Source organism: Pristiophorus japonicus, chromosome 2, assembly GCF_044704955.1.
Source record: "Pristiophorus japonicus isolate sPriJap1 chromosome 2, sPriJap1.hap1, whole genome shotgun sequence".
In the NCBI taxonomy this organism is placed as follows: Eukaryota; Metazoa; Chordata; class Chondrichthyes; family Pristiophoridae; genus Pristiophorus; species Pristiophorus japonicus.
This window is the reverse complement of record NC_091978.1, coordinates 149,514,981-149,542,842: the sequence shown is the minus strand read 5'-3', so window position 1 is coordinate 149,542,842 and position 27,862 is coordinate 149,514,981. Positions and strand designations below refer to the sequence as shown.

Genomic DNA, 27,862 nt, shown 5'->3' with positions numbered 1-27,862 from the left:
GAGGTCACAGTCTAAGGATAAGGGGTAAGCCATTTAGGACTGAGATGAGGAGAAACTTCTTCAGAGAATTTGGAACCTGTGGAATTCTGTACCACAGAAAGTTGTTGAGGCCAGCTCATTAGATATATTGAAAAGGGAGTTAAAATGTGGCCCTTACGGCTAAAAGGATCAAGGGGTATGGAGAGAATGCAGGAATGGGGTACTAAAGTTGCAAAAATGATCAGCCATGATCATATTGAATGGTGGTGCAGGCTCAAAGGGCCGAATGGCCTACTGCTACACCTATTTTCTATGTTTCTATGAATCAGACATATTATTGTCTCTAGCTTTTCAAATCTTAAAAGTTGAAAGAATTATCCAACATTATAATGGAAAAAATTAGATACAGAATTTGTTGTAAAATACAGTATAAAAATGCATACCCTGGAGCATAGGGCTATTGGAGAGTCAACTACACTCGGTATTAAACATGGGACCAATTGGCCAATTTTTGGCACCGTTCTAGAGGTACATTCAATTTTTTTAGTGACCAACTGCGCCAAAAAAAGTTCGAAGTTTCGCCGGAATAAACTTTGAATTTGCAGCGACGCAGATTGTCCTTAAGCTCTGTGGGTGGAGCTTAAGGTCTGCACCAAAAACTGAGGATGCCAGGGTAATGTAGGATGCACTGAAGGGCTGAGGTTGGAAAGTAAAACATACGCTGCTCCTATCCTGGCCCGAATGGCCTCCCGCACCGCTCCTACCCCAGGCTGAATGGCCCCCTACCGGTGCCGCTGCTATCCCGGGCCGAAAGGCACCCCTCCCCCCCCCCCCCCCCCCTCGCTGCTATCCCGGTCCGAATGCCCCTCCCCACTGCTATCCTGGGCCGAAAGGCCCCTCCGCCGCCACTCCCATCCCTGGCCAAAAGGTCCCCGGTGCCGTGTCTTCAGCTCTGCTAAAACAATGGCACCTTCTATGCACCCATTTTCTCTTCTCTGTCAATTTCCTTAAGTTCAGGTAAAGTTTTTCAGAATGGTGCACTGCGCCGTTTTTGGAAAAAATCTTAGTTGGCCAAACTTGCTTAAATGGCCAGAAATGTCACACCTGGCAACCAGGGACATCAAAAAATCAGGAACTAAAAAAAAAAAAATCGGCCGCAAGTAGTTTAGGATGCCGCAGAAATTTTGGCAAAACTTGCAGATTTTAGTCTGCTCAAAAAAAACAGCGCAAAATGGTGGCGAAAATTCAGCCCCAAGAATTGAAGCATGTAGAAAATATGTCAAGATGATGAGTGAAATGATGCTCCTTGATTTTATTTAATTTACATTAGGACAACACAAGTTTTAATTTTTGATCTTTATTTTATTCAAAAAATAAATTAAATATACAAGCCAAAGCTGGAATTTTGTAGAAATATTTTACGACTACTTTACAGAAGAAGTCAATACCTAGCATATTTACACAATGCCAGCACTTAATCTGGAAAAAAAATTACAAATTCATGGAGCAAAAATACAAACCATGACAAGACTAAATGCACTGAAACCAATGTACAGAATTTCGCTTTTTAAAACAAAAACAGACTCCAAGAGCTTATAGCAAATAGATTAGCCAAACGTAAGCTGTATTTGAATTTCTATAGTTTCAAGTCTAAAAACATACAGCGGTTTTAAGGTTGATCTCAAGTGAATTGTAATTAGCATCTTACGTGATGATACACTATTACTGCACAGTGATATCATTTCAGAGAATTGAAAAATTAAAATGTAGACTTAAGAAAATCTGGAATCCTATCTTGCCTGATGGACTAGTAAGTATATGTGCCATTCGCATTGTGAGATAATAAGCCATATAGACCAGAAAGTCCCAGGTTTGATACCAGGTTGTGTTGAATTGGTCACTTTTGTCCAAGGTAGTGATTGGGATGCTAAGGAAGAAAAAAAATCAAGCCAGTGTTCCTGCTCTCGTCTGTTATCCAGAGACTCTTACTGGAAAGAAACGTATGGCGCCGATGAATGAGGGCAAATGATGCACAGCTGTGATAGCTTCCATGGACAAATAGCCTGCTGCACGTCGAGGCTCTGACTTCAGCAAGTAAAGGAGGGTTGCCAGCAACCATGAAACCTGGCAAGATTCAGCCAGTTCATCATATAGGCCAGATCATATCTCTAATACTCTCAACTCACTTCATCTGGCACAGATAGTCCAAATAATCAGTACAACTTCAAAACAGAAAATACAAAAATCATGAAATCCCTGTCCATTCAAAATTTCATAGAAATAGCCTGGAGTAGTCTATTACAACCACCCTTCTTAGTAGAAAATAAACAAGACCAGGTTTTCGTTCCATTTACAGCATATTCTGCATTTCCTTTCCAGACCATGCTGCTTTCTTTCACGTTGAAACCAGCATCATGTGAAAAAATAGCAAGCAGTCCAATCACAATTGGAAAGAGGATTGGGTGTTCCTTTAAGCAAGTCCAGATTGTCACTTGGATTGATCCCTTGCACTGGAGAAATATGTCAAAATGTTCTGAATCTTGATTAAGCGGTTCTTCAAAGACGTCATGGACAACACAGATAGCTGATATCTGGGATCCACGGGAAGTACAGCAAGAAGCCACCAACACCAAGCAGGTCCATTTGGAGGGCCCTAAATAAAAAAAAACTATTTAAGGAAAAGCACTTGCATTTATATAACATCCTCACAACCTAAGGATATTCTAAACTGCTTTATTGCCAATTAAGTACTTTTAAAATGTAATCATAGAAACATAGAAAATAGGTGCAGGAGTAGGCCATTCGGCCCCTCGAGCCTGCACCACCATTCAATAAGATCCATGGCTGATCATTCCCTCAGTACCCCTTTCCTGCTTTCTCTCCATACCCCTCGATCCCTTTAGCCATAAGGGCCATATCCAACTCCCTCTTGAATATATTCAATGAACTGGCCTCAACAACTCTCTGCGGCAGGGAATTCCACAGGTTTAACAACTCTGAGTGAAGAAGTTTCTCCTCATCTCAGTCCTAAATGGCCTGCCCCTTAACCTAAAACTGTGTCCCCCGGTTCTGGACTTCCCCAACATCAGGAACATTCTTCCCGCATCTAGCCTGTCCAGTCCAGTCAGAATCTTATATGTTTCCATGAGATCCCCTCTCATCCTTCTAAACTCCAGTGTATAAGGGCCCAGTTGATCCAGTCTCTCCTCATATGTCAGTCCAGCCATCCCTAGAATCACAATCTGATGAACCTCCACTGCACTCCCTCAATAGCAAGAACATCCTTCCTCAGATTAGGAGACCAAAACTGAACACAATATTCCAGGTGGGGCCTCACAAAGGCCCTGTACAACTGCAGCAAGGCTTCCCTGCTCCTATACTCAAATCCCCTTGCGATGAAGGCCAACATACCATTTGCCTTCTTCACCTCCTGCTGTACCTGCATGCCAACTTTCAATGACTGATGAACCATGACACCCAGGGTCTTGCTGCACCTCCCCTTTTCCTAATCTGCCACCATTCAGATAATATTCTGCCTTCGTGTTTTTGCCCCCAAAGTGGATAACCTCACATTTATCCACATTATACTGCATCTGCCATGTATTTGCCCACTCATAAGAACATAAGAATTAGGAACAGGAGTAGGCCATCTAGCTCCTCGAGCCTGCTCCGCCATTCAACAAGATCATGGCTGATCTGGCCGTGGACTCAGCTCCACTTACCCGCCCGCTCCCCATAACCCTTAATTCCTTTATTGGTTACAAATCTATCTATCTGTGATTTGAATACATTCAATGAGCTAGCCTCAACTGCTTCCTTGGGCAGAGAATTCCACAGATTCACAACTCTCAGAGAAGAAATTCCTTCTCAACTCTGTTTTAAATTGGCTCCCCCGTATTTTGAGGCTGTGTCCCTAGTTCTAGTCTCCACGACCAGTGGAAACAACCTCTCTGCCTCTATCTTGTCTATCCCTCTCGTTATTTTAAATGTTTCCATAAGATCACCCCTCATCCTTCTGAACTCCAACGAGTAAAGACCCAGTCTACTCAATCTATCATCATAAGGTAAACCTCTCATCTCCGGAATCAGCCTAGTGAATCGTCTCTGTACCCCCTCCAAAGTTAGTATATCCTTCCTTAAGTAAGATGACCAAAACTGCACGCAGTATTCCAGGTGCGGCCTCACCAATACCCTGTACAGTTGCAGCAGGACCTCCCTGCTTTTGTACTCCATCCCTCTCGCAATGAATGCCAACATTCCATTCGCCTTCCCGATTACCTGCTGCACCTGCAAACTAACTTTTTGGGATTCATGCACAAGGACCCCCAGGTCCCTCTGCATCACAGCATGTTGTAATTTCTCCCCATTCAAATAATATTCCCTTTTACTGTTTCTTTCTCTCTCTCTCCCCGCCCCCCCCCCCCCCAAGGTGGATGACCTCACATTTTCCGACATTGTATTCCATCTGCCAAACCTTCGCCCATTCGCTTAACCTATCTAAATCTCTTTGCAGCCTCTCTGTGTCCTCTACACAACCCGCTTTCCCACTAATCTACATCCTCAAAAAATTCCAGAACATTTGTCAAGCATGATTTCCCTTTCGTAAATCCATGCTGACTTGGACCAATCCTATTACTGCTCTCCAAATGCGCTGCTATTTCATCCTTAATGATTGATTCCAACATTTTCCCCACCACCGATGTCAGGCTAATCGGTCTATAATTACCCGTTTTCTCTCCCTCCTTTTTTAAAAAGTGGTGTTACATTAGCAACCCTCCACTCCATAGGAACTGATCCACTTGTAATATAGGGCAATACAACAGCCACTTTGCACACAGCAAGGTCCCACAAACAGCAATGAGCGATATGGCCAAGTAACATGTTTTAATGGTGTTGAGAGAGGGATTAAAAACTGCATGTTATGGTCATTCATACCACCAATTAATCTACCTCAAAACAAGCTTGCACAGACCTCAGTGTTTCCAAAATCCAGGTGACTTTACACTTAAAACTGAACTTGGATTAATAATGTTTAGATCATCATCATCATAGGCAGTCCCTTGAAATTGAGGAAGACTTGCTTCCACTCTAAAAGTGAGTTCTTAGGTGACTGAACAGTCCAATACGGGAATTACAGTTTCTGTCACAGGTGGCACAGACAGTCGTTGAAGGAAAGGGTGGGTGGTAATGTTTAGAGCATTAAGAATATGACAACAGAAATGACAGCATAAAAAATTAGTTTATATCTTCAAAAGTCTCACTAAGTCTACGCTTTCAACTTGCCTTTTGTCACTCAAGCCTTCTCCCAATTCCTGCTCAGTGTTTGAATGTCCCACCTCTTTCTAGGGTTGGGTGCCATGGCACTTTACAACAGTTTAAAAATTGTGTTTTGGAATATGTTCTGCCACATAATATTTCTTATGCATTGTCAAAGTACCATATCAAACTACCTTCTTTCAAGTGAATTTGACAGAGTCTTATTCAGTTAACCTATGGTGGATCACACTGGAGTACTATTTTTACTCTGGCTTGTATCAGTGCGCAAAGGTAAGAATTTGAAGAGCCCAGATCTATTGTGACTTACTGAATTCAATAATGTGGAGAACACTGAAGTACAACATTATTCATCTTTGCAACCACATTAAGAAAAATAGGCAATATTTCTTAGTAATACCTGTATATCTGCATCCCTCTCTGGCATTGGGCCAAAATGCTGAAGGATTTGACTATGGAATCTACTCTTCAGGTTTTGAAACCAGTTGCATGCTTGTGCATATACTTTATCATGAAGATCCATAAGTTTAGCCAACTCCTCTCCTGAAACCTGAACACATATGGATATATTTAAATACTGACTTTTAAAGTGGAAACAACAAACTGCTTGTCTTATATAGTTTGTTATATCCCAATACACAATGCCAGAGTGGAAAATTATGAAAATTGAAAACAGCCAAGATACAGCAACTAATTATATTAATAATGAAGCATATCTGTACCAATTGAGCCCATCGATGACAGCATTAATATAGCTTATGGTAACTGGGCAAGATAAACAAAACCAAATTCAGACCAACTGCCCGGTTGAATCTCAGCACTGCAAAAATAAGATCTATAAACAAAAATATTAGTTAATTTAATATCTGAAACAGTATAAAGTTTACAAGGTACAATATATCTAGTTGTGAAAGAGCAAGCAAAATATGTTGCGCTGTTCCAGTTCAATGAAAAGGCCCACTAGCACCTTCTCAAGGCAAATAGGAATATGGAATAAATTGCAGTTTTGCCAGTGTCATCCACAATGCTGGAACACAAGGAAATAAATACATTTTGGAATCTAGTCTCTTGTTTTCAGTTCCACATCCTTGAGACAAAAGAACAGGCAACCAGTTTTTAAAAAAAATTCATTCTTAGAATGTGGATATTGCTGGTAAATCCAGCAATTATTGCCCATTATTAGTTGTTCCGAGATGACAGGCCTACTCTTGAACCACTACAATCTGTGTGGTGAAGGTGCTCCCACAATGTTAGGGAGTTCCAGGATTTTGATCTAGCGACAATGAAGGAATGGCGATATCTGTCCTAGTGAGGGTGTGCGCCTTGAAGGGGAACTTGAGAAGTTATGGATGTGTCCATTTCACTAACTGCTCTAGTCCTTCTTGGCGGTGAAGTTGTGGGTTTGTGAGGTGCTACCAACACCGTGGCAAGTTGCTGCAGTGTATCCTGTAGATAGTACACACTGCAGCCACATTATGTTGATGATGGAGGGGGTGGATGTTTAGGCTAGTGGATGAGGTGTTGTTGCGACTTTAATAGAGTACAATAACAGCATGTGTGGATTTCCCAAATGATTTCCTCTTGATTTGGGAAGCTCAGATGACTCCTATCTCACCGTGCATAACATAGAAACATAGAAAATAGGTGCATGAGTTGGCCATTCGGCCCTTCGAGCCTGCACCACCATTCAATGAGTTCATGGCTGAACATGCAACCTCAGTACCCCATTCCTGCTTTCTCGCCATACCCCTTGATCCCCCTAGTAGCAAGGACGATATCTAACTCCTTTTTGAATATATTTAGCGAATTGGCCTCAACAACTTTCTGTGGTAGAGAATTCCACAGGTTCACCGCTCTCTGGGTGAAGAAGTTTCTCCTCATCTCGGTACTAAATGGCTTACCCCTTATCCTTAGATTGTGACCTCTGGTTCTGGACTTCCCCAACATTGGGAACATTCTTCCTGCATCTAACATGTCTAAAACCGTCAGAATTTTAAACGTTTCTATGAGATCCCCTCTCATTCTTCTGAACTCCAGTGAACTCAGTTGATCCAGTCTTTCTTGATATGTCAGTCCCGCCATCCTGGGAATCAGTCTGGTGAACCTTCGCTGCACACCCTCAATAGCAAGAATGTCCTTCCTCAAGTTAGGAGACCAAAACTGTACACAATACTCCAGGTGTGGCCTCACCAAGGCCCTGTACAACTGTAGTAACACCACCATTCAGATAATAGTCTGTCTCTCTGTTTTTACCACCAAAGTGGATAACCTCACATGCTTGTATCTGACCATACAACACACCCTCACCAAGCTTTTAAAAAAAATCTATCAAAGGCAGGTTTAAAAACTTTTGACATGACAGTAAAAGGGGACTTTTACAAGTCAGAGTGACTCCTGCCAACAAACCGGAAGCTACGCAGAAGCATTCAGGACCTAAATTTTAAAAATATCAGGATCGGAGAAATGCTCTGCCTTTCTCACCAGCCTGCTTCCTCCCTGGCTTTGACAACAACCTTCACAACTTTAAAAAATTTTCCTGGCTTTCTCAACAATCCCTCTCTCTTCCCAGCTTAAAAAAAACTGTTAGCGAACCCACTCCAGTGATGAACCAGCAGCAAGCACACGCAGACCGCTTCAGATTCGTTGGCAGCAGTCGCGTCCTTTACAAATATGCATTCCCAGCATAGAGTTTTGCCTATTGCGAGTAAACATCAAAAATTCAAATGTGGAGGTCAGTGAACCTACTGGATTTCCTGTACATTAAAATTAATGGAGATCCACAGCATACAATACTTGAATTTGCGTTATGTTTAAATAAATGTTGCAAATGAGCTTTACCTTAACATCTTTCAAGTATTCAATATTGGCAATGTAATATCCATCTTTTTGCCCTCGTTCCAAAACTTTGAAACAATTGCCTCCAACGGTGTCCACAACAGATCGCCCATCAGGAAGGAAGTGAATGTTCCTTATATGCAGCATACAGCCATAATCTGTAAATCTATAAATAATGGACATTTCATGAAATCAAATAGGACATATTGAAAATAGATATTGTACATTTCGCCCTTTACTCTCATTAACACAAAACATACTCTAAGAGCATGTGTCACAGGCATAAGCAGCTTTGATTTGCATAATGTTTCATAAACTATGGCAAAGCAGTTATCTGTTGTGGTTTGCTTATTCTGTAATGCTGCTGAACTTGGTTTTTAAAAATTCTAAAAATACTATTTGGGCTAATCGGTGAATATCTCAACAAGGATAGGATTTGACAGCATCATGTAACTTCAGGCATATTTTGTGTGGGCACAAACAGATCCATCTGCACATTCGGGTCTCAAGACTACTGTAAATTTGGACAAACACACTTAGGTCTTCAGTAGTCTGACAAATAAGTGACTACAATCAATAACTTGAATTCCAGGAACTTTTCAAGGCCATGCACCATCAGCGGAGGCGTCTCAGACAATGGGTGCTTATTGTAAACGTGTGGGCAGATTTCCATCCACTGACATTAATGAGGGGAAAACTGCAGACAATACACCCTTGATTTTCTATTAAGCTACCCACTGTGTTGGAGGTCCTGAAATTGACACGAGCGTCTCAGAGCCAGTTAAGATTTTATTCTTGGGATTTTATATTCAATCTCTAGTGATAGAAAATTGAATTCCATGTATTTTTCTAAAAATACACCAACCACCCACGTTTCTTCCTTAAATACACCCCAAACTGTTTGCTCTTCCATGACATTGAGCCTACATCCAAAGTATAACTACTGCTGTTCTTTTTCTTTACCAAAATGGATTACATCATACTTGCTGACATTGAATTCCATTTGCCACTTTATAGCCCAATTCCAAAGCTGATCAATATCCCTTTGCACCTTTTTTTGGCCTTTTAAAGAATTAACTCTACCTCGTATTTGGTATTTTGACAGACCTATGGGGTCTTATTTCTGCTAAGAAACATTCTTCAGCCAACATTAGAATAAATTGGCTATATTCACTGAAGGATATTTTGTAATGTCATGATGTTACACCATTGGTGGCATTTTCTGCTCAAGTACAATATTTTAAAAATGATCCCATCTTGGAATGCAAGTTTGTTTTTCCCAGCCTGATAATACCCAAATAGTTATAAAAGTACTTAATCTATTTTTCAGAGCAAAAAGTTGCTGCAATGCAAACTCCTTCTCCAGATAAGCCTTTGTTTGTTCTAGTTCTTCCAATACAATTCGTTAAAATTCAAAAACGCAGTGCCATTCCAGTCCAATGTATGCAAGATGTTGCTTGTAAAAGTCGTGAATTTTTAAGCTTCGATTACATTGTTGGTTGGTATTTTTACTATTGCAAGTGAATTACCTGGTGGTTATGTACCCGTCATTGAGCCTTGCTACATTGGCTAATTGCAAATAACTTGAAAACAACTTAAACACTAGCCAGAATTGTCTAGAACATACCCATTCTGTGGCTCACTAATGCACATTCCAAATTGTTTTGTGCCCGTCTCAATGCATCTTCGAATCATAAGCCTGTACCGTGGCTCAAAAACATGAAGAGGGCAAGGCACGGTAGGATACGCCATAGTGCACACAAAAATGGGAACATTCTTGGTCAAACTAGAAGAGAAAAAGCAATAAAATGGACTTAATATCGCAGAATATTTCTTTTAAAATTATTTCAAATCCTGGGTTCTAAAGCATTATTTCAAATCCTAGGTTTCTTCATGAAATAATTGGGTTTTGCCACCCCATTATGGAGAACAAAAGGAAGTTGAAAGTACACAACCAAAACTGAGGCAAATTCCATGAAGAAACATTGCAAGATCGTTCATTTTCATACAAGATTGAATGCAGACAACTGAATATCAGTACGAGTTCTTTCATGTTCTCTCGCCTCAAAAAAAACTTTCCCAATCAATTAACATTGAAATCCCAATTGATATTTATATTCTAGATTTGCATAGAAATATATCAGTTATGGACCGATTGTGGGAAAGAAACACTGTTGTTTTGCAGAAGTTCTCCGCAACTGTACCATTGAAAAGCACCTCCTGAAATAATGAAGGACACATATGGAAATAAATTCCATATTCCACCTCTAATATAACAAGCATGCATCATTTTTTCTCCTCACATACATCATATAAAAAACTTCATAAAGTGTACAAGCCCAACAACACCATGTAATAAAAAGTTCTTGTTCCTGTGGGGTATGGAATACATTGCCAAAATGCAAGCTAACCACTATACTCGACCTAATCTCCCACAAGCCACTGGTACTTAAAAAAAAAAAAAAATCACACTTCACAATTATTGGATATATTCAAGAGGGAGTTAGATATGGCCCTTACGGCTAAGGGATGTCAAGGGGTATGGAGAGAAAGCAGGAAAGGGGTACTGAGGAAATGATCAGCCATGATCTTATTGAATGGCGGTGCAGGCTCGAAGGGCCGAATGGCCTACTCCTACACCTATTTTCTATGTTTCTATTAGGTGTAATTATTGCAACTTGCACACAGTAATGACTTAGCAAAGAAAAAGGACTCAACTGCTGCCAACGAACCAGATGTAGTTGTGCATGCACAGTTCCGGTGTTTTATTTGTTTGTGGTCACCGGACTTCCCAAAATGAGGAATAAATTAGTGGATTAAGAGAATTCTGTTAGAACCGTTAATTTGAAATAAAATTTGAACTGAGGGTTTTTTTTTTTTTTTTTTAAGTTGTTGTTTTTCCAATCGAACTGTTAAATTTTAAATAAAATTCAAAGTGAGATAGCCACTGAACTGACAGACGGGCATGGGACTTAATTATAAATTCAAAGCAAAAATGGGAAATAAATGGATTGAAATCTGACCGAATGAACATTGAGAATGTGAATTATCCTTGCAATCCTATTCCAAACATCAGCAGTGCCACTAATGCAGAACTGGAGATGGTGGGAAAGGAGACAATGACTGGAACTGAATGATTAGTGAATATTTCAGATATTTAAAGATGTGTGTGTGATCTGCCAGGATTTGCTCCTGTGACTCTAAGTAACCATACTGAACAGATTACAATGGATGACAGACATCCTCCATCTGTTGTGGTGAACAATATTTTTAAAATTTGGGACCTGCCAGTGATGCGCAGAATGCTTCTGCGCAGCTTCCGGTTCGTTGGCAGGAGTCGCTCCAGGTGGGAAAACCGGCAATAACAGGGCAAAACTAATCTGAATGAACAGTCAGGTTAAATTTTTTTTAAACATGAAATTGTAATACTTCAATAATTTATTTTGTTCTCTTCAGCAGTCAATATATTCAGTAATACCAAACCCTTTGTTTCAATCAAGCAGAGTCAGCATGGTTTTATGAAAGGGAAGTCACGTTTGACAAATTTGCTGGAGTTCTTTGAGGATGTAACGAGCATGGTGGATAAGGGGGAACCAGTGGATGTGGTGTATTTGGATTTCCAGAAGGCATTCAATAAGGTACCACATAAAAGGTTACTACACAAGATAAAAGCTCATGGGGTTGGGGGTAATATATTTGCAAGGATAGAGGATTGGTTAATTAACAGAAAACAGAGAGTCAGATAAATGGGTCATTTTCCAGTTGGCAAACAGTGATTACTGGGGTGCCGCAGGGATCGGTGCTGGGTCCTCAACTATTTACAATCTATATTAATGACTTGGATGAAGGGACCAAGTGTAATGTAACCAAGTTTGCTGATGATACAAAGATGGGTGGGAAAGCAAATCGTGAGGACACAAAAAATCTGCCAAGGGTACAGCAAGTAATCAGGAAGGCAAACGGAATGTTAGCCTTTATTGCAAGGGGAATAGAGTATAAAAGCAGAGAAGTCCTGCTACAACAGTACAAGATATTGGTGAGGCCACATCTGTAGTACTGCGTACAGTTTTCGTCTCCGTATTTAAAGAAGGATATACTTGCATTGGAGGCTATTCAGAGACGGTTCACTAGGCTGATTCCAGAGATGAGGGTATTGACTTAAGATAGGTTCAGCCTATACTCATTGAAGAGGTGATATTGAAACTTGTAAGATAATGAGGGATCTTGACAAGGTGGATGCAGAGAGGATATTTCCACTCATAGGGGAAACTAAAACTAGGAGATAAGGGGCCGCCCATTTAAAACTGAGATGAGGAAACATTTCTTCTCTCAGAGGGTTGTAAATCTCTGAAATGTTCTGTCCCAGAGAGCTGTGGAGGTTGGCTCATTGAATATATTTAAGGCGGAGATACAGATTTTTGAGTGAAAAAGGAGTAAAGGGATATGGGGAGCAGGCAGGGAAGTGGAGCCGAGTCCATGATCAGATCATCCATGATCTTATTGAATGGCAGAGCAGACTCGAGGGGCCAAATGGCTTACTCCTGCTCCTATTTCTTATGTTCTTGCTATTCCTCAGCTCAATCCAAAGGGATTCTGTTTGGACCACTTATTTATTTAAATCCTTAACTCCAGTAGTATCACATTGTCTGCAATTAATAGCAACTTACTTTGAAAGTTCTGCAGTTTCTTCATTGTGAACCTTTTGCCTTTCACACAATTCTTCAGAAAGATACTTTGCAATCACTTCTTCCAGTAAGTAGGTGACAGCATATTTCCTATTTTCAAGATACTAAAGAGAAAGATGTTTATTATCTAGCTTCTTAATTTATGTAATACATCCCCATCATTAAAGCACAGGTGTCAGGAACCAAGAGAACACATGATTTAAATTCAACTACTAGCTGCTAATTTTACCACAGCTACTTTACAAGTGCCAGTTTTTTTATTTGAGTGGGGGCAGGGGGGGAAATGATGAGTATGCAATGGAATGATTGTATAGAGAGGGACAACTTAATCACTTGCCATTTTAAAAACACATTCATATTGTAACTAGAGTTACAAACCGTCTGGCTACCTTAAGGAGGCCACTGGCATTGTGGCCAGCCTCATTGATTTACCTCCAGCACTGTAGGGATGGAACATAGTGCACAAAGTAGAGGTTGTTACTGAGCTGCCACTCAAACGCTCCACAAAGCAAGAATATTAACACAGTTTTGCTGACCAATCAGAATGGCTATGACATCCTGTAATGTCTTCAGTGCTTTGGTAACAGGATTCCCAATGAATCAAAAGGATAATACTGATTGTAGTGGCAGTTATAACCATGGAAACTTCTTTACAACTGGAACCAGGACAGAGTCCCCAGACTGTATGTTTCACAGAAGGAGCTGACAGTGGAGGGATACAATAGCACAAGTTCATTATATAGTGCTCTGGAGCTGTATTACTGTGATGCCTATATAGATTAAGTTACTAATTTGCTAGAGCTCCTTAAAAGCAATTTTAGCAGTGATAATTTCTCTTCAGTATGATTGAAAAAAAAAGACTACATACTAGGGGTATTGGATGACAGTGGATTAGATACTGGCTTTTCACCACTAGAACCTGGGTTCAAATTCAGACACGATGACAAGAAAGGACTCTTACAACTAGCAGACAGAGCTCATGTGAAATAAGCTCAAGATTCAAGTCAGCTTCTAGTGGGTTACAAGCTTACAACACAAACTACTCCAAATACAACACAATAATGATAATCTCATTGAGGCACTGGTGTGGAAAACAAAAATATACTGGTGCTACAGGAATTGCTCTTCAGTTGTTGGTCAAGGCACATAGCTGGGGCAGAGTAGAGGGAGGTTAACTCCACATCCAATGGTTATACCTGACCTAGGAGTGCTTGATGCTACAATGAACGTGATCCATCCTACAACACGAGCATCTGTCTGCTTGAAGAGCACAAAAAAACCTCAAGACATCATCAGCATGATCTGAAACTTACTTCTTTTAGACTGTCTTTACATAGTGGACACAAAGGACTATGGTCCAAACTTCGTTCCAAACAACCTTTACAGAAGGTGTGGCCACATGGTGTGGTGATGGGCTCCAAGAATAATCTGCAAGTGTCAAAATTCAGAAAATTAAATTTACTACTATAATCATAGGCAGTCCTTCGAAACGAGGATGACTTGTTTACACTCCAAAAAAGGATGAGTTCACAGGTGTTTCAATGAAGGACCTAATATTCCAGATCCAGAACTACATCCTGAAGGGTGGAAAATGCCTGTGCGAGGATTTTTTTTTTTTTTTTTTTTAAAAACATGTGGTGGCCGTTGCACACCAGCCACCACACGGGCTTGACAGAGCTAGGTCTTGGTCCAGTGGCAATGGTTATCCAAGACGACTGGAGACCTGCTCTGCTGCACGGGCCTAGTGCGCACACATATCGCAGTGTGGGCTGGCCATTGCTGCTCCTGGGCCCCTGGATGAACAAGTTAGTTGGGAAAAGCAACTAAAAACAACTCGAAAGCTGGAAAACAACTCACCATAATAAATCATCAAGGTTACAAGGGATGGGTGTAGTGACTAGAGTCCTACAAAGATCTTAAGCTTCCCGTCACAGTTCGTAGAGAGACAAAAGAATGAAAGAATCAATGATGGTTACATCTCTATCCAGAGGAAAAGTGAGGTAATTTTGTTTATTTCTCTATGATTATTGCTTAGACCTTGTGTCAAGTCTCAGTCGAACTCAAGATATTACATGGGCTAACCTCAATAAATCAAAATGCTAAAAAAACTATAGGTGCTTACTGAAACCTCAATATCTAAAAAAAACAAATTCTTAAAACAGTAGCTACATATCAATAGGGTAAGCTGAAATAAGTGAGAAATTATCAGAGGAAAAAGGGAAAGGCTCCAAGAAAACACTTTAGGAGGGGCAAGAAATATGAAAAATTAAATGAAAACAAAAGACAATGTTTCAAAAGAATTGGAGTCAGGTTTGAATTGTATGCATGTGAATGCACAAAGGATTCAAAACAAAACTCGAGATTTAATAACCATGGAGGAATATAACTAACATGGCTGGAAACTTAATATTCCTGGTTATAACATTAGGAGAGATAGGGAGAGAAAATAGGTTAGGAGATGGCAAAGTCACTAAAGGATTCCATCGCGGCAGTAGGATGTGTTAGGGGTTGCGTTAAGACAGAATCCATATAGATAGAATTGAAAATAGAAAGGGAAACAGTACAATTATCCTTGAGCATTACAGGCCAAACAGTGAGAGAGGGGTATGGATCTGCTGAGAGTTCAGAGGTGTACAACAGGACAACAATACCGGGTGATTTTAACTATACCAAGATAGACTGAAATAGGTAATGCATGTGGTCACAGTATGAATGCAGGGCTCCTGCCTAGATCAGCAAGTTTTTAGTCCAACAAGAAAAGAATTGTTGTAGTAGTTCTGGGAAATGAAGTGGGAAAATAATTGGCATGAGAGTTGGAGAATAATTGTAAGAGTGCCCACAACATAATTAAGCTCAAATAATGCAGTCAACAACAAGGATGCTGGACTGGAAAATGGCAAAGTTCAGAGAGAAGGATCTGGTCCAAATTAACTGAGTAAAAAAAGTTAGCAAACAGGTTGACTGATCAGCAATAGGCAATCTTTAAACACGAGATGAAGAGAGTATAAAAGAAGTACAGATGTGCTTTTTTAAGACATAAGAGGCATTCAAAGAAGAGAGTTCCTTGGATAAATAGATTGAAATGAGGAATATAGAAAATGTAGTAGGGAGGCGAGAAAGGAGATTGGAGGGGCTAAAAGGGAATGTGAAAAGGACTAGAAGGGGGCTTTTTTTTTTTAAACAATAAAAAGTGAAAGAATAGTTAGAGAGAAGGGGTCTAACTTCTGAAACAATTTTAAACCAAAGCCAAGAAGTACATGTCACCTTAGGGGCCCAAATTTCCCCACCCACTTAGAACGGCATACATACCAGTGATAAGCCCACCGTGGGGGAAAAAATGCGCTGAAAAATGGCCATCCTAATTTGGCCGCTCCTGGATCGTTGTGGTCCCGTGGCGTGGCACAACCTGCCGGGGGTGGGGGGGGGCGGAGCTTGGGCCGCGCTTGCTCAGCGCAGCCGGCAGGGGGACGCATGACCATTTGAGCGTGCGCACATGCGCAATGAGGCAGCAACCTTGGCAATCGGCCATTTAAAGGGAGATCGTATCGTCCTCAGTAGCATTGGCAATGGACCATAATTCAAGGTAAGGTATGATTAGTGATTTTTGGGTGGCTGAGGGAGTGGTGCATGCAAGGTCAGGACTGTGTGTTTTCAAGATTACCTGAGTGTAAATCCAATACACCAATGACGCAAGAGCGTGCAACAAGAACGAAGAATTTCTTGCATGAGGAAGTGGAGAAACTAGTCACTGTCATTGAGGACAGATGGCAGGAGCTGGATATCAGCAAGAGTGGTCCCACAAAATTGCCACCCAAAGAAATGAGGAGACGCCAGAACCTAGTTACAGAAGAATACTCCGCAGGGGTGAATACCGCAAGATCTGGAAGCCAGTGTAAAAAGGAATGGCAGGACGTTGGTCAAGTCGTGAGTGTAAGTAATATCTTCATTTTTAAATGGAATTGCAATTGTAACTGTGACCATCTGTATATGTCCCACCCATCAGAAGCGCGCCATGTGTCAAAAGTTATATTTTCATCTTTGTTGAAGAAATTGGTCACAACAAAAGGGAAAGAACTAGAACAAGAGGAGGGCTGCCAAATCTGCACCAACTAACACCCCTGGAACAGAGGGTCGCTGCCTTGCTGAGTCGCACCTGCAGAAAAAGAATCAGCTCTGCATAAGCTGGGCCCACATGCGAGGGTGAGGGTCAGTCATGAAAATGCATCGTCGTCCTTCAAATCAACCTGCTGACTGGCCTGCCACGCGAGAGACTACTCATGCCACTCATCCTGCCCCCTCCTGTGCTGCTAACCATTTGACTGATCTGTTGTATTTTGCAGAAGACGACAATCCTGAACATCCTGAAAATCCACCAGAAGATCCAGATGCGAGCGCTCCAGACCAAGGTGGGTGGGGGGGGGGGGAGGGGCGGGAGGAGGAGTCCATGGATAAGTGTTCACAGAAGAATGCTGATCGCGATATGGATCAGTCCATAGTACAGGGCATCACTTTGCCAGCTCTGCTACGACACTCCATGGTTTCACACCTTCCAAGGTTACGGGTCCCAGTGGCAGTAGTGGAATGCAGGTTGGAACATCCAGGTCCCCACTGTCCCAGCCTGCGTCTTGCACTGAAGGGGTGCCGCTAGGCACACTCACGGCGAGGGGAAGGAAAAGCCGACCAGGCTCTCCTGAGATGCAGCATTCATCAAGTTACGTCATTGGATGAGGAGACCAATGCCCTTACCCGATCACTCGTGGCCACCGTCAGTGGGGTGCATGATGAGGTAGCGGCACTGTCGGGAGAAATATCAGCACTGAGACGGGAACTGAGGGCGGGCACATCAGAGGGAGTGCAAACGATGGCAGAGGCCATGAGGGAGCTAGCTGCTGCAATAAGGGCACACAGCCCGGACAATCAAATGCCACTCCCACTGCAATCCCGCACCAGCCTCTGTTGAGACCTAAGCCGGGCCCCCAACCCCCCCACGACCATCACTGTCCCTATGAGGAAGTGCACATTACCCGAGTTGTGGGTGAGAGATGGGTGCAGCCTTTCTTTGCTGTTGTTGTTGAAGTACATTGTAAACTTTCCAAAATATATTTTGCATTAAAACTGAATCATGTTCCATTAGCACCACACAACATTTAGGAACTGTAAAAAATAAACATCCCTCACCCCTACTGTCATGCGTACCTGCCGCCCCAAGCCCTGGCCGAAGGGCTAACCGGCAAGGTAGGACTGCTCTATTTTCAGTAGCTGATTTATCTTTCATTTATTTTTGATGATGTTGTGAAGATGTTGTGCTGATGATGTGAAGGTGTGCAATGCTTTAGAATCCTCTAACTCCCCTCTCCCAATCCTCTGGCTTCCTGTGCTGATTTCTTAAATGTAGGCAAGGTTTTTCTGTGCCTACAAAAGTGGCCACATACACTGGTCTAAGTTAGTTTGGAATAACTTTTAGCTGGTCAAATTTGCTTCTATGGCCAAAGCAGACATATGTGGCTGATAATGCTCCCTTTTGGAGGAAAAAAAACCTAACTAACTGACTTACACTGGAGCAAGTTAAATGGGGAAATTTGCGATTTTTAAGTTACTCCAAAAAAAAAACAGGGCAACTCCTGGGGAAATTTGAGCCCTAGAATTGTAACTCAGAAAACCTTCCAAAACAAGTCAGACCAGGCAAACAGGATTTAAAAAAATTAAGTCGTCCAAGTATAATGTGGTTACTATTACTGTAATAAAGCTATTTCTCTATTCAAGTGATTATTTACTATTCATGTGCTCCATAAATACTGAAACATCTAGATTGAAATTTCCCAGGAGGTGCTGTAATCCAAGGGTTAATTCTGGTACATATTTGCCATTCCAGCTGAATGTTTTCTTACCTCATACAAAGAGAACACTCAAAATCGGATGCATCTACTAGATCCTTAGTTATTGTTCTTTCAGAACTTGATAAATGGAACAGTTGTTCAGTATCTGAATAAAAACAAGTATATTTCTATTAATAAATTTTAAATTAAAAAGTGCATCATTCACAGAAATATTCAAAATTTGATCAGAGGAATAGGTCACTTTTACAACTTAAAAAGGACTGTTTTATGACAATACAAAGAGCAACTAATGGTTGCAAGCAGATTATTTATTAAACAAGAACACTGCAAACCATTCACTTTCCTAAGCATTCATTTACTCAAGCTTTCACTTCAGAGAGCTCATCTTCATAACAGTACAATTCAACGCTCCCAGATTATGAGTGCTAGGTATCACAGTGCGAGCAATCACAAGATACTTTTCCATACCACCAACGATGTCTCTGCAAGATCCTCCAAATCCCCTGGGAGGACAGACGCATTGTCAGTGTTCTCGATCAGGCCAATATCGAAGCACTGACCACACTCGACCAGCTCCGTTGCACAGGCCACATTGTCTGTATGCCCAACACAAGACTCCCAAAACAAGCGCTGTATTCGGAACTCGTACACAGCAAGTGAGCCCCACCCAGGTGGGCAGAGGGAACGTTTCAAGGACACCCTCAAAGCTTCCTTGATAAATTGCTACATCCCCACCGACACCTAGGAGTCCCTGGCAAAAGACCACTCCAAGTGGAGGAAGAACATCTGGGAGGGCACTGAGCACCTCGAGTCTCGTCGCCGAGAGCATGCAGAAAACAAGCACAGGCAGCGGAAGGAGCATGTGGCAAACCAGACTCCCCATCCACCCTTTCCTTCAACGACTGTCCGTTCCACCTGTGAGAGACTGTAATTCCCTTATTGGACTGTACAGTCACCTGAGAACTCACTTCTAGAGTGGAAGCAAGCCTCAATTTCGAGGGACTGCCTATGATGATGATGTGTGAGCAACCATAAGGTACTTTTCCATAATAATTCCTCACTATCAAATAAAATAGATTTTTAAAAATATCCATAAAATATTAAAAGGAGACCCCCATCATAATATTGTTGTGGGTCAATAGTTACATGAACCATAAGAAATGGCAAAGTCAAAGCAGTTATAATTCTGATATGGGGGCAGACATGGGGAGGAAAGAGTGAGTGAATTACTTTTACGAATTTTATTTAAGTAGTTGAGCTGCGAGGTTTAACGCTACCTAAACAGCATAACATACTTCTGTAAGCTAGCATTACAAAGTTCAATTAATAACTGACCCTGTTTTTGGTGTTTACTCTTTCCGCCACCAGTCTCCATTATTTCTTGATCATTGAAAGACAGCTTTCTTTTCATTAGAACTTTCTCTTGGCGTGAAAGCAGTGCAGCTGAAGAAACCCTTTTCAAACCAACAAGCTTTTCCACCCTATGTAGCAATTGAACCGACTGGGTCCGACTCAGGCATACTAGCTCTCCGTCCGCAGTTTTTGGCACATTTGGCATCTGCTGATTCACAACAAAATGTTGTTAGTACAAAAAGCGGAAAAGGGGTTGAATTTATTAACAAAATCAATATTGGTGAAAATGTTGGAAAGAGATTGAAATCCTGACGATCACATGAAAACTGATTGAATAATCTCAATGCTGCAGCATACACAATCACTTACATATACTAAAAATGTCAAACTGGCAATGGAATAGAAAGCTCACACTTAATTTTAGCTTTGTAGTTATCTTATTCATCCTACAGCATAAAATGCTCAACATAAAATGCTTAGCATATTCATTTAGATTGTACTTTATCTTTTAATAGTTTGTTCTTGAGATGTGGGCCATGATATTGGGTAGGCAATATTTATTATCCATAACTAGTTGCCGTCAGGGCGGTAAAAGCCAACCAGAGAGACTAGATTCACCTGTCTCGCAGACAAGGTAGGAATGACAAGTTCTCTTCCTTGAAGGACATTAGTTTTTTTTTAAATCACAATTAAATTTCACGGTCATTTTCAAGCCCAAAAATTACAAATTCAATTTCACGACATGGCATGGTGGAATTTGAACTCAACCTCCGGGTTGTTAGTCCAGTGCCATAATCACTGGGCTACCATACCCCACTAATGAAATGGGAGTGCATTTGAAAATAAGCCTCATTACTTGCATACAAAATGTTCTTCCTTTTTATCTAAACACTTTTTTTCCTTTACTTATGTTTGGTCTCTGGTCTGCCTAATGAAACAACAAGTAGCCTATTCCTAGGCCTTCCTACATGCCTTAGAAGGTACATGTGGACAGGTCATGAAGAATCACACATCTTTATTTCCTTCCTGCAGAGATGCTTGGCCTTTGTATGGTCCCTTTCCCAACACTATAGCTGAGATCAGGAACTTCAAACCCAATGACTCATCTCTGAACCCACGAACCAATATATATATATTTTTTATTCTGCAACACTAATTTGTTCCTATTTGAATCCATTTCAAGCGGATTGTAACAATTTGGTTTCAATAAAAATTATGAATTGAACTTTATGTCTGCATGTAACCGAAGACACAACCATTATTTTAGTAATCATTTAGTTATAGCCCCATTAAACGAGAACTGTTGAGACCCACTGCCTCATATTTATTGATTTAATTTGCAGAATTGCTGCAGTTGACACTAAATTAGCTGCTATGGTGGATTTGAACTCATGTCTCTGGATCATTAGTTCAGGCCTCTGGAATGCTAGTCCAGTAATATTACCACTGTGCTGTCTTACCACAATGCTTTACTATGCAGAATAGACATCCATCCACAATATAAATAAAATCCAGTCAACTGTAGATACCCTTAAAGCTATATAAAAACATTACCTTTTCCACTTCTACTTTTGCTGGAGTAAAATCTTCATCCAAGGCCAAACACTGAAAAAATGATTGTACGGCTTCATCGACCAGACCCATGGTATATAGCATTCTAGCTTTTCTAAAATATCCCTGAAAAAAGTTAAACATCTTTTAAATAAACTTATGCACAGAGGTTAATGTGCATAGACCATGGTGACTCACTTATTGTAAACTCCTGACATATTCAGTAATGATCTTTTGATTTGAATTCCAAATCTATCCTCCACACATCTTTCCTGTCAAGTTATGTCAAATTTCAAGAACAGATACATTTACATAATTATTTTACTCGAGTATTGAAACACTGGATCCGCCAACGAGCTTGAATCAGCCTAATTCCCATCACTAGCCTTGTTTGAGTATGAGTATTTGCAGGCCACTTAAATCATGTATTATCCAGTTATAAAATAACTTATTTACTTACAGGAAATGTGATCAACAGACAATCATGAAACTTAATGGAGATACGATATTTAAAAAACAAACTATGGTTAGACTTGTAGCAACAATCCTTGGCATTGTAAAAACCCAGGCAGCCATGTATTTAACTGTCCACTACCCAAAACGTCAAAAAAAAAAAAGGTCAAATGTATTAGCTACAATAGATATTGTTCCATCCACGATGGATGAAAACAATAAAATCCCCATAATCCTAGGGGAATAATTAACATGGGCACTACTGCTGAGAGCAGTACAATACATGTGGACTTGAACAGATTTATTTTAACTTTTTCCAGATTACAATTTCAACCAAACCTTGTAACCTGATGCTACCTTTTTTTAAATTATACTATAAAATGAACAGTTGTTTGAGTGAACATAGCACTGCTCTTAACCTTCTGCGGTGTACAGTGAAAACATTTAATTCTTAAATTACTTGTGAAACAAATCCAAAGGATTTTATATCAGCAAGCATATTAACATTGATGAGATGCTTCAATTTTTTGCACTTCAAGGATCAGGCTAATGCAGACTCAATTGTGCTTAGAATTTGGCTTTACTAATGCCTAAAGATTAAGGGTTCTATTACTCAACAAGGACAGAGATGTTAGTGCTGAAAAATTGAATCCTTTCGAATTTGGCCACCCAGTGGGAGCATGAGGGAGATGGAGAAACCATGGACTTGCATTTTACTTAGTACCTGTATCAGGTTTCTCAAAATGTTCCAAAGAGCCTCAAAATGAACTACTTTGATTGGCGTTACTACTATTGTGGATAAAAGCAAATGTAAATAAGTATACAGGACACCGGGAGAACGTCCTGTTCTTCTTTGAACAGTACCATGGAATTTTAAATGTCCACCTAAACTTCCAGAACAAGCAGCCGAAAGTTTGTCCAATGGCTAATAGAAAAGACAGGAACTCTGATAATGCAGCACTCCTTCAGTATTGAACTAAAATGTCCTTTTAGAATTTGAATTTTTAAGAAACTTAGATTAAAGGGTCAATGCACAGGACACCACTATGGTACGATTGTAGGAGAGATGATGGGATAAATTAGGTTGATCACTAACTTAATTAGGATTGAGCAATTTCAGTTTAGCTATAAAATACAATGATGAAATACACAATATAGGCTACCTCTGGCCAAGCAGGCATTCTTGAACACACGGCTTCCATATCTTCAATTGCTTCTCTGAACAGTTGAAGACCAGCATAAGATTCAGCCCTGAAGCTCTGTAGGGCAACATCATTGGGTTCTAAAGAAATGTCAAATAAATATTAGGCACCCAAAATACTAAGACATTCAACATTCGGTATAAAACTAAAAGTTTCAGCACAGAACACCAGTGCCAAAGCTTTTCAAACTACTTCTGTCTGTGGAACAGTCTCCCTTCTATGCAAAAGTTCAAAGGCATTAATAATCAGATTTCTTGATTCAGAGCTGTTGGGAACATGCGTTAAGCTATGGGAAATCTTACATGGCCACTGATGTCCAGGCACAACTTTTCTATGACACATCTAACCTCGACACTTTGCACCTGGTTGTCACTCTTAAGCCATGCAATATATTTAAGTGTGGGAAAATGTATGCATGCTCAGAACAGGTTAAAACACTACTTCAGATGATAGGAATTTCTGACGAGAAAAGACCATGGCCAATCTAGTTTGGCTTCTACCATTCTGGTAGTCGCACAATATAATAATAGAGTTGTTGTCAATCTCTATAAATTACTCTACAATAGACCCAGACATGAGGTGAGTAAAACTCCCAGTGGTCAAAAACTTTGGTAACCATAGGTCCTAAGCATGCTACTCTTGCCATACATGTCATCTCAAATTACTCCATGTATCCAAAAATACACATTTCTGAAAGAAATCTGTCTAAATTTGCATTTGAATGAATCAACACTATGTTTCCACCATCTCCCTACGGAGCCTGTTCCATAGATTTACCATTTGTTTACTGAATTAATGTTTCTGCAGAGTTTGAATTTAACTCCCCCCACCACCTCCCCTCCACACCACCTCCCCACTCCCCCCTCCCCTCCCCACCACCTCCCCCCTCCCCTCCCCACCCACCCAACCCCCCTTCCCCACCACCTCCCCCCTCCCCATCACCTCCCCACCCACCCCCACCCACCCCCCCCCCTCTCTCCCCACCCCCACCCGCACCCCCCTCCCCACCCCACCACCTCCCCACCCACCACCCCCTCCTCTCCCCACCACCTCCCCACCCTCCCCAAGCACAGACAGTGTCCACTGGTTCAACTCTTCTGGACAAGGTGAAACAGCTTGTCGTGGTGCACATTAACTAGTCCCATTAGAATCCTAAAAGCAGAAAAATCATATCATCTCTCAACCTTCTCTTTTCCAGTGAGAGCATGCCCAATTTATATATCACTCATCACCATCCAACCCCTCCATGGGCTCAAGCAGGCGGAAGAGGAGGGGGGGGGGGGGGAGGGGAAGAGTTGGGGGGGGGGAAGAGTTGGGGGGGGGGGAAGAGTTGGGGGGGGGGGAAGAGTTGGGGGGGGGGAAGAGTTGGGGGGGGGGGAAGAGTTGGGGGGGGGGAAGAGTTGGGGGGGGGGAAGAGTTGGGGGGGGGAAGAGTTGGGGGGGGGAAGAGTTGGGGGGGGGAAGAGTTGGGGGGGGGAAGAGTTGGGGGGGGGAAGAGTTGGGGGGGGGAAGAGTTGGGGGGGGAAGAGTTGGGGGGGGAAGAGTTGGGGGGGGAAGAGTTGGGGGGGGAAGAGTTGGGGGGGGGAAGAGTTGGGGGGGGGAAGAGTTGGGGGGGGGGAAGAGTTGGGGGGGGGAAGAGTTGGGGGGGGGAAGAGTTGGGGGGGGGAAGAGTTGGGGGGGGGAAGAGTTGGGGGGGGGAAGAGTTGGGGGGGGGAAGAGTTGGGGGGGGGAAGAGTTGGGGGGGGGAAGAGTTGGGGGGGGGAAGAGTTGGGGGGGGGAAGAGTTGGGGGGGGGAAGAGTTGGGGGGGGGAAGAGTTGGGGGGGGGAAGAGTTGGGGGGGGGAAGAGTTGGGGGGGGGAAGAGTTGGGGGGGGGAAGAGTTGGGGGGGGGGAAGAGTTGGGGGGGGGAAGAGTTGGGGGGGGGAAGAGTTGGGGGGGGAAGAGTTGGGGGGGGGAAGAGTTGGGGGGGGGAAGAGTTGGGGGGGGAAGAGTTGGGGGGGGGAAGAGTTGGGGGGGGAAGAGTTGGGGGGGGGAAGAGTTGGGGGGGGGAAGAGTTGGGGGGGGGAAGAGTTGGGGGGGGGAAGAGTTGGGGGGGGGAAGAGTTGGGGGGGGGAAGAGTTGGGGGGGGAAGAGTTGGGGGGGGGGAAGAGTTGGGGGGGGAGAGTTGGGGGGGGGAAGAGTTGGGGGGGGAAGAGTTGGGGGGGGGGAAGAGTTGGGGGGGGGAAGAGTTGGGGGGGGGGAAGAGTTGGGGGGGGGGAAGAGTTGGGGGGGGGAAGAGTTGGGGGGGGAAGAGTTGGGGGGGGGAAGAGTTGGGGGGGGGAAGAGTTGGGGGGGGGAAGAGTTGGGGGGGGAAGAGTTGGGGGGGAAGAGTTGGGGGGGGGAAGAGTTGGGGGGGGGAAGAGTTGGGGGGGGGAAGAGTTGGGGGGGGGAAGAGTTGGGGGGGGGAAGAGTTGGGGGGGGGAAGAGTTGGGGGGGGGAAGAGTTGGGGGGGGAAGAGTTGGGGGGGGGAAGAGTTGGGGGGGGAAGAGTTGGGGGGGGGGAAGAGTTGGGGGGGGGAAGAGTTGGGGGGGGGAAGAGTTGGGGGGGGGAAGAGTTGGGGGGGGGAAGAGTTGGGGGGGGGAAGAGTTGGGGGGGGAAGAGTTGGGGGGGGGAAGAGTTGGGGGGGGGAAGAGTTGGGGGGGGAAGAGTTGGGGGGGGGAAGAGTTGGGGGGGGGAAGAGTTGGGGGGGGAAGAGTTGGGGGGGGGGAAGAGTTGGGGGGGGGAAGAGTTGGGGGGGGGAAGAGTTGGGGGGGGGGAAGAGTTGGGGGGGGAAGAGTTGGGGGGGGGAAGAGTTGGGGGGGGGAAGAGTTGGGGGGGGAAGAGTTGGGGGGGGGAAGAGTTGGGGGGGGGAAGAGTTGGGGGGGGGAAGAGTGGGGGGGGGAAGAGTGGGGGGGGGAAGAGTGGGGGGGGGAAGAGTTGGGGGGGGAAGAGTGGGGGGGGGAAGAGTGGGGGGGGGAAGAGTGGGGGGGGGGAAGAGTGGGGGGGGGAAGAGTGGGGGGGGGAAGATGTGGGGGGGGGAAGAGTGGGGGGGGGGAAGAGTGGGGGGGGGAAGAGTGGGGGGGGGGGAAGAGTGGGGGGGGGGGAAGAGTGGGGGGGGGAAGAGTGGGGGGGGGGGGAAGAGTGGGGGGGGGGGAAGAGTGGGGGGGGGGAAGAGTGGGGAGGGGGGAAGAGTGGGGGGGGGAAGAGTGGGGGGGGGGGGAAGAGTGGGGGGGGGGGAAGAGTGGGGGGGGGGAAGAGTGGGGGGGGGGGAAGAGTGGGGGGGGGGAAGAGTGGGGGGGGGGAAGAGTGGGGGGGGGGGGAAGAGTGGGGGGGGGGGGAAGAGTGGGGGGGGGGGAAGAGTGGGGGGGGGGGGAAGAGTGGGGGGGGGGGAGAGTGGGGGGGGGAAGAGTGGGGGGGGGGAAGAGTGGGGGGGGGGAAGAGTGGGGGGGGGGGAAGAGTGGGGGGGGGGAAGAGTGGGGGGGGGGGAAGAGTGGGGGGGGGGAAGAGTGGGGGGGAAGAGTGGGGGGGGGGGGAAGAGTGGGGGGGGGGGAAAGTGGGGGGGGGGAAGAGTGGGGGGGGGGGAAGAGTGGGGGGGGGGGAAGAGTGGGGGGGGGGAAGAGTGGGGGGGGGGAAGAGTGGGGGGGGGGGAAGAGTGGGGGGGGGGAAGAGTGGGGGGGGGGAAGAGTGGGGGGGGGGAAGAGTGGGGGGGGGGAAGAGTGGGGGGGGGAAGAGTGGGGGGGGGGGAAGAGTGGGGGGGGGAAGAGTGGGGGGGGGAAGAGTGGGGGGGGGAAGAGTGGGGGGGGGGGAAGAGTGGGGGGGGGAAGAGTGGGGGGGAAGTGGGGGGGGGAAGAGTGGGGGGGGGGAAGAGTGGGGGGGGGGAAGAGTGGGGGGGGGAAGAGTGGGGGGGGGAAGAGTGGGGGGGGGAAGAGTGGGGGGGGGAAGAGTGGGGGGGGGAAGAGTGGGGGGGGGGAAGAGTGGGGGGGGGGAAGAGTGGGGGGGGGGAAGAGTGGGGGGGGGAAGAGTGGGGGGGAGGGAAGAGTGGGGGGGGGGAAGAGTGGGGGGGGGAAGAGTGGGGGGGGGGAAGAGTGGGGGGGGGAAGAGTGGGGGGGGGAAGAGTGGGGGGGGGGAAGAGTGGGGGGGGGAAGAGTGGGGGGGGGGAAGAGTGGGGGGGGAAGAGTGGGGGGGGGGAAGAGTGGGGGGGGGAAGAGTGGGGGGGGGAAGAGTGGGGGGGGGGGAAGAGTGGGGGGGGGAAGAGTGGGGGGGGGAAGAGTGGGGGGGGGGAAGAGTGGGGGGGGGAAGAGTGGGGGGGGGAAGAGTGGGGGGGGGAAGAGTGGGGGGGAAGAGTGGGGGGGGGAAGAGTGGGGGGGGGAAGAGTGGGGGGGGGGGGAAGAGTGGGGGGGGGGAAGAGTGGGGGGGGGGAAGAGTGGGGGGGGGAAGAGTGGGGGGGGGGAAGAGTGGGGGGGGGAAGAGTGGGGGGGGGGAAGAGTGGGGGGGGGGAAGAGTGGGGGGGGGGGAAGAGTGGGGGGGGGGAAGAGTGGGGGGGGGGAAGAGTGGGGGGGGGAAGAGTGGGGGGGGGAAGAGTGGGGGGGGGGAGGAGTGGGGGGGGGAAGAGTGGGGGGGGGCGAAGAGTGGGGGGGGGGGAAGAGTGGGGGGGAAGAGTGGGGGGGGGGTGAGTGG

General features: G+C 44.8%; 1 protein-coding gene across 3 annotated transcripts in view; it reads right to left on the bottom strand.

The window, feature by feature from the left end:
- Positions 1 to 1,374: 1,374 nt before the first annotated feature.
- Positions 1,375 to 27,862, bottom strand: part of lonrf1 (LON peptidase N-terminal domain and ring finger 1) — a 33,209-nt gene continuing 6,721 nt past the window's right edge. The window contains exons 2-11 of one of the 3 annotated variants that reach the window (XM_070869836.1): positions 23,131 to 23,249; positions 21,518 to 21,640; positions 19,946 to 20,171; positions 18,662 to 18,755; positions 14,087 to 14,201; positions 12,756 to 12,877; positions 9,716 to 9,874; positions 8,092 to 8,254; positions 5,654 to 5,803; positions 1,375 to 2,632 (exon numbers count right to left, since the gene is read on the bottom strand). In XM_070869836.1, the coding sequence (XP_070725937.1) occupies positions 2,468 to 2,632; positions 5,654 to 5,803; positions 8,092 to 8,254; positions 9,716 to 9,874; positions 12,756 to 12,877; positions 14,087 to 14,201; positions 18,662 to 18,755; positions 19,946 to 20,171; positions 21,518 to 21,640; positions 23,131 to 23,249 (1,436 nt within the window). In that variant the 3' untranslated portion in view covers positions 1,375 to 2,467. The remainder of the gene's footprint in view (positions 2,633 to 5,653; positions 5,804 to 8,091; positions 8,255 to 9,715; positions 9,875 to 12,755; positions 12,878 to 14,086; positions 14,202 to 18,661; positions 18,756 to 19,945; positions 20,172 to 21,517; positions 21,641 to 23,130; positions 23,250 to 27,862) is intronic. The other 2 variants (XM_070869844.1, XM_070869852.1) reach the window with 2 other exon arrangements.